General features: G+C 37.8%; 1 protein-coding gene across 48 annotated transcripts in view; it reads left to right on the plus strand.

Annotated features, from left to right (window-relative positions):
* Nucleotides 1-19,843, plus strand: part of Rims1 (regulating synaptic membrane exocytosis 1) — a 468,064-nt gene that overhangs the window by 374,710 nt on the left and 73,511 nt on the right. For 45 of the 48 annotated variants that reach the window (XM_076915149.1, XM_076915147.1, XM_076915148.1 and 42 more), the window contains 2 exons: nucleotides 3,116-3,228; nucleotides 8,635-8,801. The exons of the other annotated variants lie outside the window; for them this stretch is intronic. In XM_076915149.1, the coding sequence (XP_076771264.1) occupies nucleotides 3,116-3,228; nucleotides 8,635-8,801 (280 nt within the window). The remainder of the gene's footprint in view (nucleotides 1-3,115; nucleotides 3,229-8,634; nucleotides 8,802-19,843) is intronic. 48 annotated transcript variants of the gene reach the window in all.

Genomic DNA, 19,843 nt, shown 5'->3' on the forward strand with positions numbered 1-19,843 from the left:
CAGTTTAACCACAATAAGTAAAGCATCCAGGCTATAGTGACTCAGACAAATTTCAGCCTTTCAACTCCTCAGGAAGTATTTTAATAAAACTGCAATGCTAGTTACAGCTTAGGAACTACAGGAGATAAATTATTTAATGTACTGTAACTAACTTATATGACCTGTTTATAATTGTAGTTAAAGTGGTCTATGGTAAACTATTTTCTGAATGTAAAATTCAAGCTCAATTGTTATGAAAACTAAATAATATTTTATTGTAGAATAATAATTACTTGATTCTAATACATTGCATGTGTGAAAGGTAACAATGAAGATCTTAATTTTTTTTAAAAAAAGCCTTTTTGTAATTGAATGATAGTTTGTCTTTTAATCATTGTGTTATTTAAAATTGGTACAAACACTCAGAATGACTTAAAAAGTAAGTTTAATGTTCACAGTAGGGTCTGTAAAATATTTTATTTCAGATTTAAATTTTGCTTTTAGAGTTAAAATTGATAAAAGAATAGAATGCTTTAAATTATGATGAACAATTGTCCTTTTCAAAATAAGGTATTGGAGAATTTGATATATGGTTAAGTTTGCTTATAGCATAATAATAGTGAGATATCTTTATTCCAAGGACACAGCTTGCTTTGATTATTTTTATTATTCATACTATTAATAATATATACTAGTGGAATCACATCTTTGGTTTGAAATTTTTTAATTTTAGCTTTTTAATGTATATAGAGTACCATTTTATTTCACAGTATTTATTTGAGAAATAAAATAGAATACAAGTATGTAGCAAAGTTGAATAGTGTTCACATTCACACCCAGGGTGTGATTATGAAATAGCCTCTCAGTGCTATGTGAAAACATGTACAGTTATTTCATAATACTAAATTAATGCATAGTGTCATCAAAAAAGAAGTCACAACATGACACAGTTCTCCAACCTTCTCATTGTTCAAGTAAATGATCAGGATTATTTGTGTTTTGCTTCTGTTTGAAATCCGAGCGTCAGCATGAAGATGGCATGACAGGTGCACTTACTGGAAAGTTGGGTGGTTCTGCTGGTGATCTTGGGTCATAATCTTCATTTAGAGATTGCCTTCATCCTAGTGATATGGAAAGTTGTTTTCTGGACCTCTCTTCTGAGTAAGGGCAGTATCCTGAGAATTTCCTGAAACTAGTAATAAACACTCTGGAAACAGTTTAAGTTCAGGTCACTTATTCCTGCTACATTACTATAGTATAACTTTAAGTATTGTGAATGAGAATTAAATTGCAGGCATTTTGAAGGTAAAATAACCCTACTTAGCCAAGATGGGAAAGCTCACTCAGTGCAACTGTTCCAGGTGTTCTAGGCTTGCACCTTCTGGGAAGTATTATTAAGAACTGCTAGGTGCTAAATGCAAGAATACAAAGCCTTAATCTAGCAAGTGTCAAAGAGTTTATTTAAAAGTTAATGTATTTGATGAGGCTGTTGATCTAACATTCAATTATGTATGGAATTGACATCTACATTGTATAATTTTAAGCTTTATTTATTCAGTACAACTATGGATATTTAGCTCCCTTAATGCTCAAAGCAAGGGGAAACTGTACAGAGACATTTAGGACAGAGGTCAAGGTCAGAGAGAAGATATACTTACTTTCTGTACTTTTACGCTTTCTGTACTGTTTATGGCATTCTGTACATAAAAATCTCACTTTTCCTGACCTCATTGCGGTTCCTGATATCTGTCATATTGTAGCTTGCTTCATACTGCTACCTTTGACTGTGTGTGTTGTCAACTAACTAACAAGCTTCTCAATGACTTTTCTCAAGCTGTTTGATTGTCTTCTAGTTAAAGGCAGTCACCATGTATTGTCTTTTAGGACAACCTTCAGCACAAATGTCTGTCATTGCCTAATTCTCATAACTGCGATGTTATGGACTGAGTCAGTCTAGTTAACCAACTTCTGTAAGGTAGAGATTAAAACAGTGCTGGTGCGATTAAATTTATGACTCGGGTTCTGAGCTGAAGTTTCAGACACATTCTGCCACATGCAAGCATGCATACATGCACTTGTTTCCATGTATACTTTTAGCATTTTTTTGAGGCTGAATGGTACAAAGGTTACACACACACACACACACACACACACACACACACACACACACACACACACAAAATCTACCCTACACATACAATTAAAGCTTTTTTGAGAGGTTGATTCCTCAGGGAAATTGGTAGTAGATAATTTGTAAACAAAACTAGTTTAGATCTCACTCAGCATAGCTACAAGCTTTTGAATGGTTTACACATAACCTTACCCTTAGCTCTTTCCCCTCCATTGGTAAAAAATGCAGACAGTTTTCAAGCTAGATTATAATGGATTCTGACTTTAGTCAGATTGAAGACTATTCAATTTGCCCTCTATCATAGTTGCTTTTTACTACAACAAAGCCTTAAGTGGAATACATGTCTTCATGTATTATATTACAAACAAGCTAAAAAATATAGCATATAATTTTTAAAAACTGAAGTTTATATATGTGCTTCATGCAAGCCATAAAAATCGAAACTTTTTTTTCTAAATAAGTCCATTTATTCATTGAAAGCTATTGGTCAGAATTCATGGCATAGGAAGAATACCTATAAAAAATTAGAGAATTATCAATTAAATAGTTTTCAGGTGACTTCTCAGTAGCCAAGGATGCCATGTGGGTGTGCATGCATGCAAGCATGTTCATATGTGTGTGGTGTGTTCAGTATGCAGATCTATCCATAGCTAAGCACCAGCAGCCAGCTGAATATAGTGAAAACACGCTTTCTTGGTAAAGTTGGTTTCACATCATCTCCTGTGTAGAGAGCTGAGAACGACTCACGTCAGATGAAGAGACAGAGTGCCTCTTTCTCCTTGCTAACACTTGTTCTGATCGTTCAGTGTGATCTGAATCACGTTCACCTTCAGCTTAACAACTGTTAGCTGCTGTCCACTCTTTGCACTGTGTTTAATCTACTAATCGTGGTGTACTTCTAAATTTTGTTTAGTGCGAATCATTTCAAAATCGTCAAAATCTTAACCAGTTCCCTGAAAGGTGCTTCATGTGTTTTAATGAGCTTTCCGTTGTGTGTTTTTGCAGCAAGCTTAGTAGTGGAGGAGCGAACGAGACAGATGAAAATGAAGGTACACCGGTTTAAGCAGACAACAGGGTCTGGGTCTAGTCAAGAACTTGACCACGAGCAATACTCCAAGGTAAAATTAGTAGTATCCAACCAATAGCATCCCCTTTAGAAACAACAGGTATATGTACTAGGCGTGTGTGTGTGTGTGTGTGTGTGTGTGTGTGTGTGTGTGTATCACAAAATTAGAGAGCTTCGAGCAGTGCAACAGAAATTGTCTTTAACTGCTAGTCTCACATCACAGTTGTTCATGCAGCTTGACATGTCTCTTCCACATCTTTATATTTGCGTTATATTTTGGAGATATTATTTATTACATTTAACAGTTATTCAAATGAGAAAACAATGTCCTTAGCTACATTTGCAAAAGTGAGCAGGGTATATAAGGCCACTTGATGAAATAATAGTATATTAATTTAGAGTATTAAACCTATTTTATGTGATGTGGACTATTAAATTAATGACAAAACCCATACAGTGTGAAAGTTTTGCTTATTTATCTATCTTTTGTTAAAAATCACATGCTGTTTTAATCTTTCAAAAGAGTATTTAAGTTCCAATAACCATTTGATTTATATTTCAGTATTATTTTCTAGAAATATACTAGACATCCATAAACCCTATTATCTAATATTTAATCAAAGTATACAGCCCTATAGGGTAGGAAAAACATTTACATACCTTATCTGGTTTATTTTGAAATGTTTCTCCTTATAGCATTTGGTTCTACTTGGCTACAATTTGTCATCCAGAAGTCTTTCTAGAAATAGTGACCTATTCGAAATCGAAATAAGTCCAACCTACATCAAGTCAGTGTACTATGCTTAAAATAGAGCTTCAACGTTACCATTTTTAAATAATCAAGTTTGCTCCATGTAGAGCAAGATAGACAAACTGTAAAAGAAACAATAAAATATGGTTTATCACCCATAATATTCCCAATTGGATACAGTGTATCACATTACAATTTAGATGCAGAAAACTAAAAATTCAGCAGTTAGAGAAGGTCCATGTGATTAAGGGATGCCAGCCCACAAAGGCTTCCAGGAGCCTTTTAAGAAAGTAAAATCAGTACAAAGAAACAACAAACTGGTACACACATCAAGCAGAAACCTCGACTTCCTATAGAATAGCTGATTACAGCTGTGCACATCTGTCTTCCTCTGCCTTATGATGATGTTCCCAGCTGATCAGCAGCACGCTAGTCTTTCTTTGCAAATCGCATCAAGGCTTTTGTTTGCTTACACAGCAAATTCACTAAGAGCAATAAGGCAGGATGATAATCAGGATAGATTTTTTTTTCCTTACACTTATGTTTGGTGAGTTGAAATTTCCTCTTAGGGCAAATGCTTCAGTTAATCCAGAAATCCTTTCTTGACTTATTATTCTTCCAAAAGTCCAATAAACCATTAAAGTGTGAGGGACCAGAGTCGGAAACAAGGACAAGATAAGTAAAGAGTTGCGATAAATTACTAAAGCCTTTGTGGGTGTTGTAAGCTAGAAGTCCAATCAGATCATCAGAAAAATCTGTGCAAAGAGCTGTTCCACAAGTCTAAAGCACCGGAGTTCTTATAAATCAGGTAACCTACCCTGCAGGAGAGGTGGCACACTCTCTGTACAAATCAGATTAGACCTTGGAAGAACATCAGTCTTTTTTTTTTAATTGTAGCAAAATTACTCATTGAGTAAATGTGCCAAGCCTAAGGATCAGTTTTCAGTTTCCAGAACCTATTGGTGGGGGGAGAAAACCAACACACACACACACACACACACACACGCACTCACGCACGCACGCACGCACGCACACACGCACACACACACACACACACACACACACACACACACACATAAATAAATTAATGTGAAATGTATTCTGTTTCAGCCTAACTATTTCCCAAAGAAACAGAATTCATTTATCAAAATTAGTAGAGTCCATGCATCACAGACTTACTTGATGCTTAGACACAGCTAGATTCTGTTGTGACATCATCAATAAACACTCCAATCTAGACCCAACAACAAGCCTTGTGTTCTCAAGGCTTTCATTTACTTTTACATATTAATGCTTTTCTGTTATTTGTGTAGACACCCCTTTCCCTTTTCTTCACTGAATTTGAGTAACTCTTTTAAAATGTCTGGGGTGGCTCAGGACTTACTTCCTGAAGCTGATACTGTTTTTGCAGGGAACCCACTGTTGATTCCCAGCATCCACCTCTGGCATTTTGCAATTGCCTGTGACTCCAGCCAGCTCTGGGGTGTGGGTGTGGGAAATACCTCTGACCTCTAACAGAACCTGTAATATGTGCACATAGCCACACATAGACACAAAGAGATGCACATAGTTACAAAACACTTAAGAAGGGATTGCTTTCATATTTTATTAATATTTGATTTCTAAATAATGTGTTTCTCTGTAACCTCATCACACGGGCACATTAAGGAACCGTGCTCACACTCCTCTGTGTCTCTCTACTTCTGCCTCCATCTTTCTCCCCAAGGAACCCCTTTGTGTTTTCATTTACTTACATATGAGGCATATAAATATGAAATACACATCTAAATTTCTGTCTGCATGTGAGAAGAAACATGAAAATTTAACTTCCAAATAATGTCCTTTTATTCTGAAAAATGGAATCATAGACTCCAGTTATAGCTGTACTACCAATAAATGTGACATCAGAGATGTAGCTTAAAAAGGTTTAAGAATATTAAGAATGAAACTAAGAAAATCAAAGTAACAGTTGTCAGTCTTTTACATTTTGTGCAGCAAATAAAATTTAATATTTTCCACAACCAAAATATTTATATTCTTTTTTAGTGTTTCTAATGAAGTTTTCACTGAATTTATTTTACATAAATCAAAACTCATTGATATCAATGTGCAGTGGTGAATAGCTGTTTCAGCTAGTTCAATTTTCTTTCATATATGTTCAGAGGAGAGTTCTCTTCTTACCCAAAACATTTTATTTTGAAAATGACTTCCACTGCTATAAAATAGTGCCAGTACTTGCATAAAGGTAGTATATATTAAATTTTGAACTTCTTCCCTTATGGTATTTATGTACTTAACCTATTTAAGAAAGTAATTAAAACCCAATACTAATAAATTTGATGAAATAGTTGAAAATTCTACTGTATGAAAAATTAGGTAACCATTCCCAGAATCATTTTATTTGCAAACAAAACTAGATTTTGTTTTTCTTGCTCAAAGATTACCAAATGAATATGATCCTGAGATCTGTTTTTAAGCCTGATCTTTCTTCTTTCTAAGGCTCTCCAAACGGAGCTATTTTAGTAAGGATATATGAGCTTGGTCTCTCTTTAAAGGATTAAATTGTCCTCCTTTTCATCCAGAGTGAAGAATTCATCCTGGCCTGGCTGGTTTGGAATCTGTGAAATGCATACCCATGCTTTTCCATGTGATGTTATTTGGAGTTAAATGCCTGTGATGGGTAGAAGCCATAACTGGAGGATAAAGTTCCACTTAGGCTGTCATTTATTAAAGGACTCTGTTTCTGTAATCCTGGAGCAGCCATCAAGAGTGTGGCAATGATTGGTAGAGATAGCTGCAGTGTTTATTGTTACCGGCTTCTAAAAACAGTGACACTATAATTAGAACCTTCCCTCTGGCGATGACGTCTTTCCCCACAGGATGACTGAATAAATTCCACCTGAGGGTATTTCATTCTTCACTGTATAATATATGTATTTTGACTAAATTACTGATGAGGATATTTAACAAATCACACTAGTCGAAAAAACAGATTATTTAAAAGGTTAACAAGTTTCTGAAAATCAGTAAAAGAAAACAGTAATAGAAAGTTAACATAAAGTCTCCCATTTCCTTTAGTTAATGTGGAGGAAATTGTGTGGTAATTCTTACATATCCCGGTATAGTAGCATATGTAAGGACATTTTCATTCTCTTTTTTGGAAGAGTAAACATCTCTATTCACACAGACTTGGATAGAGGTGACTTACAGAAAAAAGAGATTTCATTAATTAAAGTTAGCAACATTGCCCTTTATGCTCACAAGCCTTCATGCAACTGTCCCAGTATTGCCAGCAATTGGTTCCAGTTGATAAAATAGTGAAAGAGCATGCAGCACATGCAAAGAGATTCTCAGGGTGTCAGATGTTACTTATCTCTCCTTTTAATATTGTCAGATATAATGAACACATAATACATCCTTGGTCACATTTAGTTTTAATCTTAGAGTCTCATTTGATACTTTGCAAGTGTTGGAATCAGATTCTACTCCATTTCTTCACGCATCAGTGCATTAGAAATGGTTCTGAATGAAAAGAAACATGTTGGACGGAATCATGTCTCAGATATGACTTAGTTTATGGGTGGACTTACTGCATTGCATTGAATACATGAGTCATACAAATTTGAGACTAAATATTAATTAGTCTCCAGATGTAATAGCATATGTGATGGCTTTCAAAGATAAACATCATTGTGATAAAACTTTAGAAAAATTAATTTTATAGATATACTATTAAGTGTATATTGTTTTCCTCATACAAAATTCTTTGGTAAATTCATATACAAAAGAGGAAAAGAATTTAAACTAACATACTTGAAGGAAAAATTCCACTAAATAAAGGGTTATAAAATAAGTACTGGAAAATTACTTTTAAATTTTTATTTTCATATATACATATATATATATGAAAATATCATATATATATCATATATATTATATATATGATATATCACATACACTCAGGAAAAGAATGCACTTATGTGCTACATTTGAGAAGAATAGTTCAAATTAATCAGGATGCATGCTATGAAGCATTAGAGAATATGAGTCTTTTGTAAAAATTAAGAAACATTTTATTCCCTTATTGCTCACAGACCGAAAATTAACCTGTTTAGTAAGAAATAATAGGCATAGTAATATTTTATTTTATGTAATTGAGTTTAGTTTTTTCCTTTTGTTAGCATAGGAAACAATTAAATTATTTATACTTAGAAAAACGTAGCACTATTTATAGTTATAGCATTGTATATTCATTGTATGGTTGACCCCAATAGGACAACAAAAGTTGAGTAGAAATAAAAACTGATTAACTCCCCTGACCAATTTGCGCAATGACTTATTTTACCTGAAATCTTAGAAACAAAGTACAAAATTTAATGTTATTCAAGATAAGAAATGATAAAATGTAAATTTAAAAATGAGTAATGCAGTTTCAGGTTTTAAGCATGACCAGTTAATTCCTCGACTTTTTCCATGCAAACACTACAAGTGTGTGTTCACTCTTCCTAAGTCATATCTCGTCATTGAAAGGGTGTCCGGTTTTTATTGAGATTTGTCTATAATATGAATGCTTCCCTGGCCTTCTCTCCTTGACTGAGCTATCCTTTGATTTCCTTTAGGTAAAGCAGTCATTAACCTCAAGGTCTGTGTGTATTCTGTTGTGTGACCTGATGGTGGAGCTCATCCTTTCTTGTGTTTAATCTTTAGTACAACATGCATAAAGATCAGTACAGAAGCTGTGATAACGCGTCTGCCAAGTCATCAGATAGTGATGTCAGTGATGTGTCCGCCATTTCCAGAGCCAGCAGTACCTCACGCCTCAGCAGCACAAGCTTTATGTCAGAGCAGTCTGAGCGCCCCAGGGGTAGGATCAGGTGAGTTGGCAATGCTGTCTCTGTTAACTGGATCTATATTCTTCATATGAAATCCATCTACCTTCCAGAATATTCTTTGGAGAGTACAGTATAGATCATGTCATGGAAACACCTCATTATAACAACTGTGTGGGTTCAGCATGCACAATATATTCTGTAAAGTCACTGACAGAATATTTGATAGTATTTCCTGCAAACTTAAGCTTATCGCTATGGACATCACTTTAATCACTCAGAGTTGCAATTGCAGAAGTCCTCTAAATGTGATATGTTCAGTAGAGTATCTTTTAGTCCAGAATTAGAAAGTTTTTCCTTTAAGAGATTGCATAACAAATATTTTAGCATTTATAGGACAATATCCATAATAATTATTCAACCACATTATCATGGTGTGCAAGCCTAGCCCATAAGTGATTATGTGTGGTTTACATGTGTAAGTATGTATGTATGCATGCATGTGTCATGCATCTCCACCTACTTGTACGAAATGTGTATTTTATTTTCCCAAAGACTATCATTTTTGTTTTGTTTTAGTTTGGGATTTTTTTTTATTGTTCTGTTTTGGGTTTTTTTTTCCTCCTACTTCAGCCATAATAATGGGTCTACTTTCAAGGGAGAGCATAGTGGATATGAGAACAACATGTACATCCAAGACTCAGATTATGTGAGTTGTAAAACATGTGTACCATTGCATCACCAGATGTTCTTTGGTTCTTGCATGATAAGCACCCTGTAGGAAGCTGAGTACAAAGAACTGCAGACATTCAGGTGCTGTCCGGCCTGAGCTGCATCTGTTGGCAGTTGGTCTTGTCTTCTTTTTGGAAACAGTTTACAGAAGGAAACTGAGGAAATGAAGGGCTTTACACTTAAATAGGAATGCTCAAAATGAGAAAAAAAAAATGAATTTCTTATACTCTAAATGCCACGTGTTGGTGCACAGTAAATCACACCCTGACATTGTCATCGCTGACTTCCATCCCCTTTGCTTCTGTGCTGAGGGAAGGAGCCATTGTCTTGTTATCAGTTTCATGACTGACGTTATGACGTTTGGATGAGTGATGTCTCTGATTTTAGGGAGATTGGAGAAAAGGCAAAGCAACTTTAGGCATCTCCACAGGGGTCTGTGATTTCCTAGGAGACTTAGGTGGAAGGAGAAGATAGTGCATCAGATCCAGTGCTGTTCTGTGGAGGAGATTCCAACCTTAAAGAAAAACTTAATGTTTAACTGCCCTGTAAGTAAATGCGCAAAGTAGAAGATCTGTTCACTTGGACTCATGAGTTTTCCTTTTTGAAACCAGTAGGAAGAAAGGTTCTTCTGAACAGCGCAGAGGAGGCTTTATTCCTGGCATCCTGGCAACCCATCTCACACAAGCTTCCTGTTCATACTCTTTCCCTGCTCTGTAGCTTAAGACCTGTAATACCTGAGATTTTATTCATGTAAGTGGATTATATAAACCAAGTTGCTCCTCTAGTAGCTAAGTAAGTATCCCCTTTAGCTATGAAGAGACCTGCGTTTCTACTAATCCCAATTTTGTACTAGGCAGCCTCTCTTTGCAGTGGATCTTACAGTTGATCTTATAATGCAGTGGAATACAGTAAAATACTGTGGAAAATAAAAATACTGTGGAAAAAGTGGAATACATGGGAAGGAGGAAAATCTCATGACACTTCAAAGCTAGGAAACCTTTCATATATATTATTTTCCATATGTATGTACATAAATACAGAATGCATATGGCTCTGCAGAGATGGCTCAAAGATGAAGAGCACTGGCTACTCTTCCATAGGACCAGGATTCCATTCCCAGAATCTGGAGGCTGTGGGGAAGAAATCTCGCGGGCGGTGGGGGGGGGGGGGAGGGGGGAGGGGGGGAGTCCAGCAACCGGTCCTGCGGAGGATCCCACATTCACACAGCTGTCGGTGGGCGGGCTGGCGGCTGCATCTGCAAGGTTCCAGGGTTCCAAAAGCTGGGAATCTGGCGGAGAGACCATGCGACACGTGGAGTGTGGAGTCTGGTTTTCCAAAGCTTTTATTGTTCATGGCGTGGTAAATGGATGTAGGTGGTACGTGCTTCCCCCGCCAAAGGCCAGAGGAGTCTCATTTTATAGGGAAGGAAAAGGGGGAGGGAATAACTTAATTAGCTACACCCCTGGCCTTTTGATAATTCATTAATATTTAAATCTCTGGAGATAGAGACTTGTTAATCACGCCCTCTACCTGTGTCCTACGTGACTGAAGGTGGCAGGTTAAATGGAGTTACCTTGTCCAAGGCCCAACAGGAGAAGATTGTAATTCTAGTTCCATGGGATTTGATGGTCTCTAGTGGCCTCTGTATGCAGTGCACATGCATTGGTGCAGGCAAAAACACCCATACTCTTAAAATAAAAAAAAAAAAAACAAATCACACGCACACACACACTCACACACACACACATACAGTCTCACACAGACACATGCACACACACACTCACACACACTCATACACACACACTCTCACACACTCACACACTCACACACACTCTCACACACACACACACACACTCTCACACACTCACACACACTTACACACTCACACACACACTCACACATACACACACACACACACACACACACACACACACACACACACACCATGCCATACCATGCCACAGAGCTCTTTGCTGCCAATATTAACCCTCTACTAACAGCTTGAGATGAGTTAGTTTGCAACAAGAAGCAGTACCTAAATGGGGCCGAGTTAGAGGGGGCATACATGGTCTCCGTTGTATGTACCTACTGCTTCCACTGGGAACTGCATGGTTCCCATGTTTATTCTTCCCTTAATCCTATACAGTTCAGAGATAGAATATATTTAATATCAATCATTTTAGCTCCTACTATGTAAAAGGACTTTATTCTTTTAATACGTCATTAAAAGACAAGACAGACCAAACCCTCAAGGAGCCTTTAAATTATTCTGCCTAAGTCTTGAACACTTGTCTTACCTTCTGAATACGTGTGTTCATCTCCTGTCATACTGATAGGGTGTAAACCATGTTTCCATACGTGTTACCTCAGAAGACCTCAATTTGGAGAATTAACAAAATGATTCACAGGACATTATAGAATTGATTAAAGTCAGTTTCCTCCCCTAAAAGTCACTGTGGTTTCTAACGTTATCAGAAGGGTCTATAAACAGACATCATATAACATGGTCTTACTTTCTTATATAATAAAATGAGATTGTCACTTAAAATACCAATGTTTTCTAAAATCTGGCTGTTACATTTCCAGTGATGTGTGTCAACTTGACACAAGCTAGAATCATCAGAGAGGAGGGAGGGAGTCTCAGTTGAGTTAATACATCCAAATATAAGGCATTTTCTCAATTAGTGATCAAGGTGAGAGGGCCCAGCCCAATGTGGGTTGTGCCATCCCTGGGCTAGTGGTCCTGGGATCTAAAGAAAGCAGGCTGAGCAAGCCATGTGAGCAAGCCAGTAAGCAGCACTCCTCCATGCATCAGCTCCTACCTACTTGGTCAACTCCTGCTTGTGTTCTTGTCCTGATTTTCTAAGTATAATCTGAATAAAACCTTTACTCTTTACCTGCCTTTGGGTCATGGTGTTTTGTAAGTTGATGGTCAGGCAATTGGACATGAACAGAAGACCATTCCTTCCTCCAGATATGTCCCCTTCTAGGGCACTTAGTTTGAAGTGCTCTTGTTACCCTCTCCTGATAGACTAAATAGTTTGTTCAAAACCATGCAAACCATAGTTTAGGTCTTCAATTTCACTTTCCCGGAAAGCTACAGAAAGAAAAGAAACCAGACTGCAGTATTTGTTTCAGGGTAAATAATATTTTGCAGATATAATTACTTAAAATGTGTAGAAATGTTACACATTGCTCACAAAAGTGGAGATGTTTCAACAAGACAGAATCAACCCTTAATATACCAAATATTAGGCATCAATGGGGTTTTGAATGTCAGCACCTCTGATATATTCTGTATGCCCTTTATATTTGGAAGCTTCATGGAGCCTATCTTCTTCTCAAAGAAGATTCTACATCTGAATACAATACAATATGTGTTTGTGTGTAGCATAATTCATAATAGGAATATATACAATACTGGAGTTGATGGCTCAGTCATGTGGACCTTAGTTGGGATGCTCTGAAACCACCAAAACTGTGGACATAGCACTGTATGCTTGCTATTGGAGCTGGGACAGCAGAAACAGGAAGACCCCTGGGTCTTATTGACCATCAAGTGCAGTCAAATCAACGAGTCTCAAGGTCAGTGGATAATCATATCTAGGAAAAACAGGGCAGAAGGAATGGAGACTCTTCCAAGTTAATCACCATCAGCTGCAGATCGAAGCATCCCTGATGAGGGTTAAGAGATCCATTCATAGCTATAAGTCAATAGAAGTTGGTTTAATACTATGTCCATTTAGTAGAATAATAAGAGTAATTTCTCCCTAAGGACTATGACCTGTCTATTCATGAGTCTATGGACCACTAATAATGCCAGTTATAGGTTTCATCTCACAGGGTACGTCTTAAAAAAAATGATTGCTCTCTTATGTTTGTGCCAATTATTGCAAGCAGTGGGTATGTCTTGCCAGGCCAGTCATTATTGCTTCTGGCAGAGTTCATAGGTGGAACTCTGAAGATGATGATCACTCCTTTTGGCTCCTTCATTAGTGTGAATAGCACCTTCTAGCACTATGCAAGCTAACCAATAGGCATGAAACATTCAACTTAATGCCATCGTAATATTCCCACCAATACCCTGCTTCCCAGTTCCCCAACTGAATATAGCCATTCCAGATACATTATTCCTCTTCAGCCCTTTTACCCCATGTATTTTTCTCCTCCTTTATTGGTACAATCAGTTAGCATATGGCAATTACACACATGACAGAATTTTAGGAGATTTGTCAAAACTAATGATTCTGTAACAGGAAATGTTGTAATCTATTTTCTCCCAGTTTTACCAAAGTTGACTTCCAATTGCAAGGGGGATTTTAAGAATCAGACTGAAAGGACGGTATGATGCAAATAAATTTTTGTTCTTTTATGATTCACTTCTGAAAAGCAGTTTTGTTTTCATTGAAAGCAGTTATTTTTACACTCAGCCTGTGAAAGTTTTAAAAGGATTTAAAACCAGTTATTGCCTGCCCTTGGACAAATGGCTATCTTGAAACTATACGTTAACAAAAATTTGGTCTTTTGATATCAGGAAGCATGCATGAGTGAAAGGTTATTATATTCATCTGTGGCTTTTCAAATGAATGAGCTTTAATTAATTTATTTTAATTATTTCATTAACAGTAACAGAGAGGTTGATATCTTTTTAGAAGTCACTACAGTTAGGTTGCAAAACAGTTACAAATATTATTTCAAAGTTCCCCTTTACCCTAATAGATTTTTCGTTTAGTATGGATATGTGATGAAATCTTCTTAGGATTTAAAAAAAATGCATGGGACATGGATTTAACTGAAACAATTTTCAGCTTTTTAAATGTGTCATAAATAAATGAAACTCTTTGGGCTTCCAGTTGTGTTGCCTACTAGCATGAAATGCACTCAAGTGTGAGTAGCGAGGAGGGCCTTTAGCTTTCCTCTTGGAATTCAGAATTAAATATGCATGTCTGCTTGCTATACTTTGAAACACAAAACTTACTAAGCTATAGAACCAATAAGCAATTAGATGCTGAGAAGAGGATGAACCTGGGAAGGGAAAATGTTGGATAGGGCACAACGGAGAAAAATCTCTTTCCTTGATATTCCAGTCTTACTACTTGGTTTTACCAGTTCAAGGCTGATAAGTTACTAATGAATGAATCCCCTGGTAGTAGGTTGAAGCTGTGGGTAATATGGAAAGACTATCCCATTCTCCCTTTAAAACCACTTCACCCTTGTAATAAATACATTAATAACTTGTTATACCATTTTTCTGAAACCCATAAGTACATCATCTGTGCCACACACCTAAGTTATTATATCATGACATATAGTAGCAAAAATATTGCTGATATATAAATTAGCAAGCAACAGTCTTGAGAACAGTTACAGAATGTTTGGGGTAAATAAGTTATTGTACTGGAAAGGGTATTTCTTTTTTTTTATTGGTTATTTTTTTACTCACATTTCAAATGTTATGTCCCTTCCTGGTTTCCCCTCCACAAATACCCTATCCCATTTCCCCTCCCCCTGGCTTCTATGAGGGTGCTCCCCCATCCATCCACCCACTCCCACCTCAATGCATTGAGCCTCCACAGGACCAAGGGCCTCCCCTCCTATTGATGCCCAACAAGGCCATCCACGGCTACATATGCAGCTGGAGCCATGGATCTCTCCATGTGTATTCTTTGGCTGATGGTTTAGTCCTGGGAGCTCTGAGGGATCTAGTTGGTTGATATTGTTGTTCTTCCTACAGCAAGTACTTTAATGTGTATTTTGAAGCAAAGCAGAGATTTTTCAGTTATAACACAGTCTTTTGGCTCCCATGTTACCTTTGTATTCCACCAGTGTGATAGGTTAATCAATATGTGTCTAGTTAAAGTCAGTAATGTTAGAGACTTTATTAAGTGGAAAACAATGAAATCAGTCACAATTAACAAATTTTCTAAACCTTGAAATAAATCAGGAATAGCTTATCAGGATGAGTTTATTTGTGAAAATGTCAGTTAGATCTTAGTGGCTGAATTGATTACTCTTCATTACTGTGATTGAATACTCTGGCATGAAGCAACTTAGCACACAAAGAAATGGTTCTTTTTCGCTTACATGTCTACAGGGATTCAGTCCACCATGGCAGAAAAGGCCTGGCAGCAGGAGTATGAAGTGAGCCTAGCAGAAAGCAGAGTGATCACATTCCATCAGTACATGGGAAACAGAGGACAAAAGAGAGAAAAAGAGGGGGAAGGAGAGAGGGAGGGAGGGAGGGAGGGAGGGAGGGAGGGAGGGAGAGGGAAGGTAGGAAGGAAGGAGAAAGAGAGCAAGACAGAGAGAGGGAGGGGGAAGGAGAGGGATAGAGAAAACAAGTGAGCAAGCAAGTGAGCAAACAAGAAAGAAAAGAAAGAGAAGAGAGAGAAAGAGGGAAGAAGGGAGGGAAGGAGGGAGAGAGAGACAGCGAAAGAGACAGGAAGAAGAGAGGGAGGGAAAAAGAAAAGAAAGAAGGTTGGGAGGGAGGAAGAGAGAAAGAGAAAGGAAAGGAAGGGAGGAAGAGGGAGATACACAGAGAGAGGTAGGAGGGAGGGAGGGAGAGGGAGGGAGAGAAAATGAGAACGAATGTGAATGAATGAACATGAGCAGATGTAACGCCTGACTGTAAACATCTAAGCCCTCCCAGTGACATTCTTCCTCCAGCAAGGTTCCACTATGTACAGCATTCATAATCTTTCCCTAACTGCCCCACCAACTATGGATCAACTGTTCAAACGCACAAACTACTTCAGTGACTAGTTCTAATTTTTAGAAAATAACTGTAAATAGTAATTTTATAACTATATTATAACTTAATAAATTTGAAAGAAATATACCTCCTCATATGTTCTTGAAGTAATTTATTTTTGTTTTGAGGTTTTCCTAAAGCTAGTTATTCTGCTGGTTTTGTTTTGTTTTTTTTTGTTTGTTTGTTTTTTGTTTTTTGGTGTAGCTTTAAACACCCCATATTGCTGATTTGTGTGATGACTGTACCTAGGGAAATCGTTATGAAAGTAGCCCCTAAGAAAATCTTCTTGTCCTGTGAAAGTGTGCTTATATATTCTCATATTAGATCACTGCTGATTATATACAAATCATATCATTAGTAGCTCATTGTTTTCATGACTCCCTCGAAGGGAGCTGAGGCTAAAAAATTATAAAAACTGAAAGACAGCACAGCAGGAATGGAACAGTGTGAGTCTCCAGAAGTAATGGAAGCAAATGAATGGAGACGCATCGTGCAGGATTCAGAGAGAAGGAACTCATTCAGTCTGAGGAAGAGACCATTGTGACTGAGGAAGTCAGTACGCAGAGGTAGAGGGTGAACAGAGTTAAGAAAGGTTGAATAGAGAAGGTCCTGTAATCAGGACTCCCATGACTGTAGAGTGTGAGCACAACCAGCCTTCCACACAGACTGCTTTCCACCTAGATGTCGATCTCTAGGCTGCTCATCTTGATGCTATCTCTGACTGATATGGAGAGAGATAATGAGCAGTTGCTGCAGAACTTGACTTATTCACATCTTCTATGCAGATGCTGAAGCTGAAGGTGACTATCCAGGGAGATAAGTAAGCAGACCTCATCCTTAACTCCACAGAGCCATGTTTACTCATTATCACCACTACCATTATTATTGCCAGGCACAGCTACTGTTTCTGTACTGTGTTCTTTCATCATCTAAGAGTACTCTGTCTCTCTGCCCACTAAGGATCAACTATCATCTTCTGGGGTCTGTGTTGCTCCACTTGGAATACAAGTTCAACTGAGACATTGTCGGATTGATTACATAAATATCTTACAACTGCAGATTTAAAGTTACGAATCACTGATTTTATTCCTTGCACTCCTCTCCTTCAATAAGAAGATACTTAAAATGGAATCTTACACAAAGCTAAAAATCAACCACATCTCTAAGTTAAAACTTAGAGACACCATATTTGAAATTTGAATAAATTGACAAATCCAAGTGAGTGGAATTGTCAGGAGCAGGTGTTCTACGCAGGTATTAAAATAAGATGTAAAATTCACTAAAAATAACAGTCGTAACTTTGAAAAGAAGTGTCTGTCTAATGTCTGATACTAACAAGAGTTTAGCCTGGGAAAACCTTGGACCAGTGCCTTATACCTAAGAGTAACAGAAGACTTGGGCTCTGGCTGAAGCTGGGCAGCTCTGCCCTTCTGTGAAGAAATCGGGACACTGTTATGAGAGCCATTCAATAGCTATTGATAAAACAAGGAGCCCCTGAATTTGAAGAACAGAGGGGGAAGGTATATGCAGAGTTTGGAAGGAGGAAAAGGAAGGAAGACATTATGTAATTAAATTATAATCTCAAAAACAAAACAAAGCAAGCAAAAAGGAGAGGGGGCATTGCTAGCTAGAGACTGTGCAATGAACGTCTTCATTTCTTATCTGGAAATTTCATGGGAAATATAGCTGGTTTAATAATTCTGTGAGCAGTGCTGTGGCAGTCTACTCCAGTGATGATAGCACAGCTTTTAATAGATTGGGTTTCCTATGCACAAAACTATAAAAGCCAAACGACAGCCAAAAAAACCAAAACAAAACAAAACAAAAAAAAACCAAAAACAAATAAACAAAAAAAACCTTGATAGAATTTATAAACAACAAAACAGCAATTTGAGGTGCTCTGGTCATTGAAAGAAAAGGAAAACACAAGATACCTGCTGTTTGTACCCATTTTGGTCTGAGGGTGCTTTCAGACATGGGTGTATGGGAGATGGAACCTGAGCGTGTAGCCCAGGTTTTACTGGGCTGAAGACACTGACTAAGTGGTAGCTGGCAAGTGAAGCTCTTCAGTATTCGCAGCAGACTTCCTTTTGCTGGTGAGTTAGTCATGCAATGGGAATGTTTTCCATAAACCAAACAAATGCAGCCACTGCAAAGCAGAAGTGCACACACAGATTCCAGGCAGTGCTGGGTCCTGGGGAGGCAGAGTGAACTTTCAGGTCGGCAAAGACAGGGAGACTGAGATAAACCTCTTTGTTTTCCTACAGGAAAAGAGAAGTTAAGTTCTTACCTTTCAAGCAAGAATTGCTGAATTCACTTTTGTTACACTCTGGGCATTGAAAAGGACATGGTGACTCACTCTTTTAATCCCAGCATTTGGTCAGATCTCTGTGAGTTCGGCCTCAACCTCAACTACATAGCAAAGAGCTTAGCTATGTAGCCAGGGCTTAAAAAGTGAGAGCCATTCTTTCAAAATAACCAACTACAAAAATGTGGACATTGTGGCACATGTTTACAGTCCTAGCTCTGGTCAGGTTGACGCAAACAGATCTCAGAGGGTCACTGGCTAACCAGCCTAGCCTTTTTGGTGTGTTCCTCGCCTGTAAGAGACCCCCATCTTAAAAGGGGGATAAGCAGATCATTCAGTGAGAACTACCTTCTCTAAGTGCAGATATTATAGATACAACATTTTCTTCTGGCAGTTGCGCCCATGTGCAAGGCCTACCCACAGATACACAATACACAAATTTAAGATGAAGTCTTTAAGAAAAATGCAAGGCATCTGATAATTAAAATCCAACAATGCCCTCTGACCTGCACATGCTCTCAAGCTCTCTATGTCTCTGTCTCTCTGTCTCTCTCTGTCTCTCTCTGTCTTTCTCTGTCTCTCTCTGTCTTTCTCTGTCTCTGTCTTTCTCTGTCTCTGTCTCTCTCTCTCTCACATACACACACACACACACACACACACGCACGCACGCACGCACGCACGCACGCACGCACGCGCAGGGGGGGGGGGTCAAATAAAACAAAAGCCACAACTTCTGAAGGACCAAGTTTCAGAATGAACTCTAGCAGACAAAACACTTCAAATCCATTTCTGCACAGGAAGATGCCAAAATTATCATTCTACCAATGGAAAGGAAATTTTGTATCAGGGGAATGGCTTACCAGGTAAAGCTACCTGTCACCCACCTTGACAACCTGGGTTTGATGTTTGAAATCCAGGAGGTGAAGGCAACATTGTTCACCTGAAGGTTGCCTTTTAACGTCCTTATTTATACTGTGGTGTTCATGTTTCCCTCAATAAAGATAATAAAATAAAATGATAACAAAATTTAAAGAAAGGGCATATTAATCAAACAGGAACTCTTAAATATCCATACTTAACATGTTCAATAGAATAAAGCATGTGGTAGATGTGTCTAGTGACCTCAAAATCCATCCTCCACTGTCCCTGTCAGTGTGAGTGTGTGTTTGTGTGTGTGTGTGTGTGTGTGTAATGACTGCATGCAGGTGAGTAAGTGAAAGTCAGAAGACAAACTCAGGACTCGGGTGTGTGTCCACTCCTTACCAACTTGTTTGGCACGGGATGTTTTGTGCACAG

The sequence above is a fragment of the Arvicanthis niloticus genome, chromosome 17 (assembly GCF_011762505.2).
Source record: "Arvicanthis niloticus isolate mArvNil1 chromosome 17, mArvNil1.pat.X, whole genome shotgun sequence".
Classification (NCBI taxonomy): Eukaryota; Metazoa; Chordata; class Mammalia; order Rodentia; family Muridae; genus Arvicanthis; species Arvicanthis niloticus.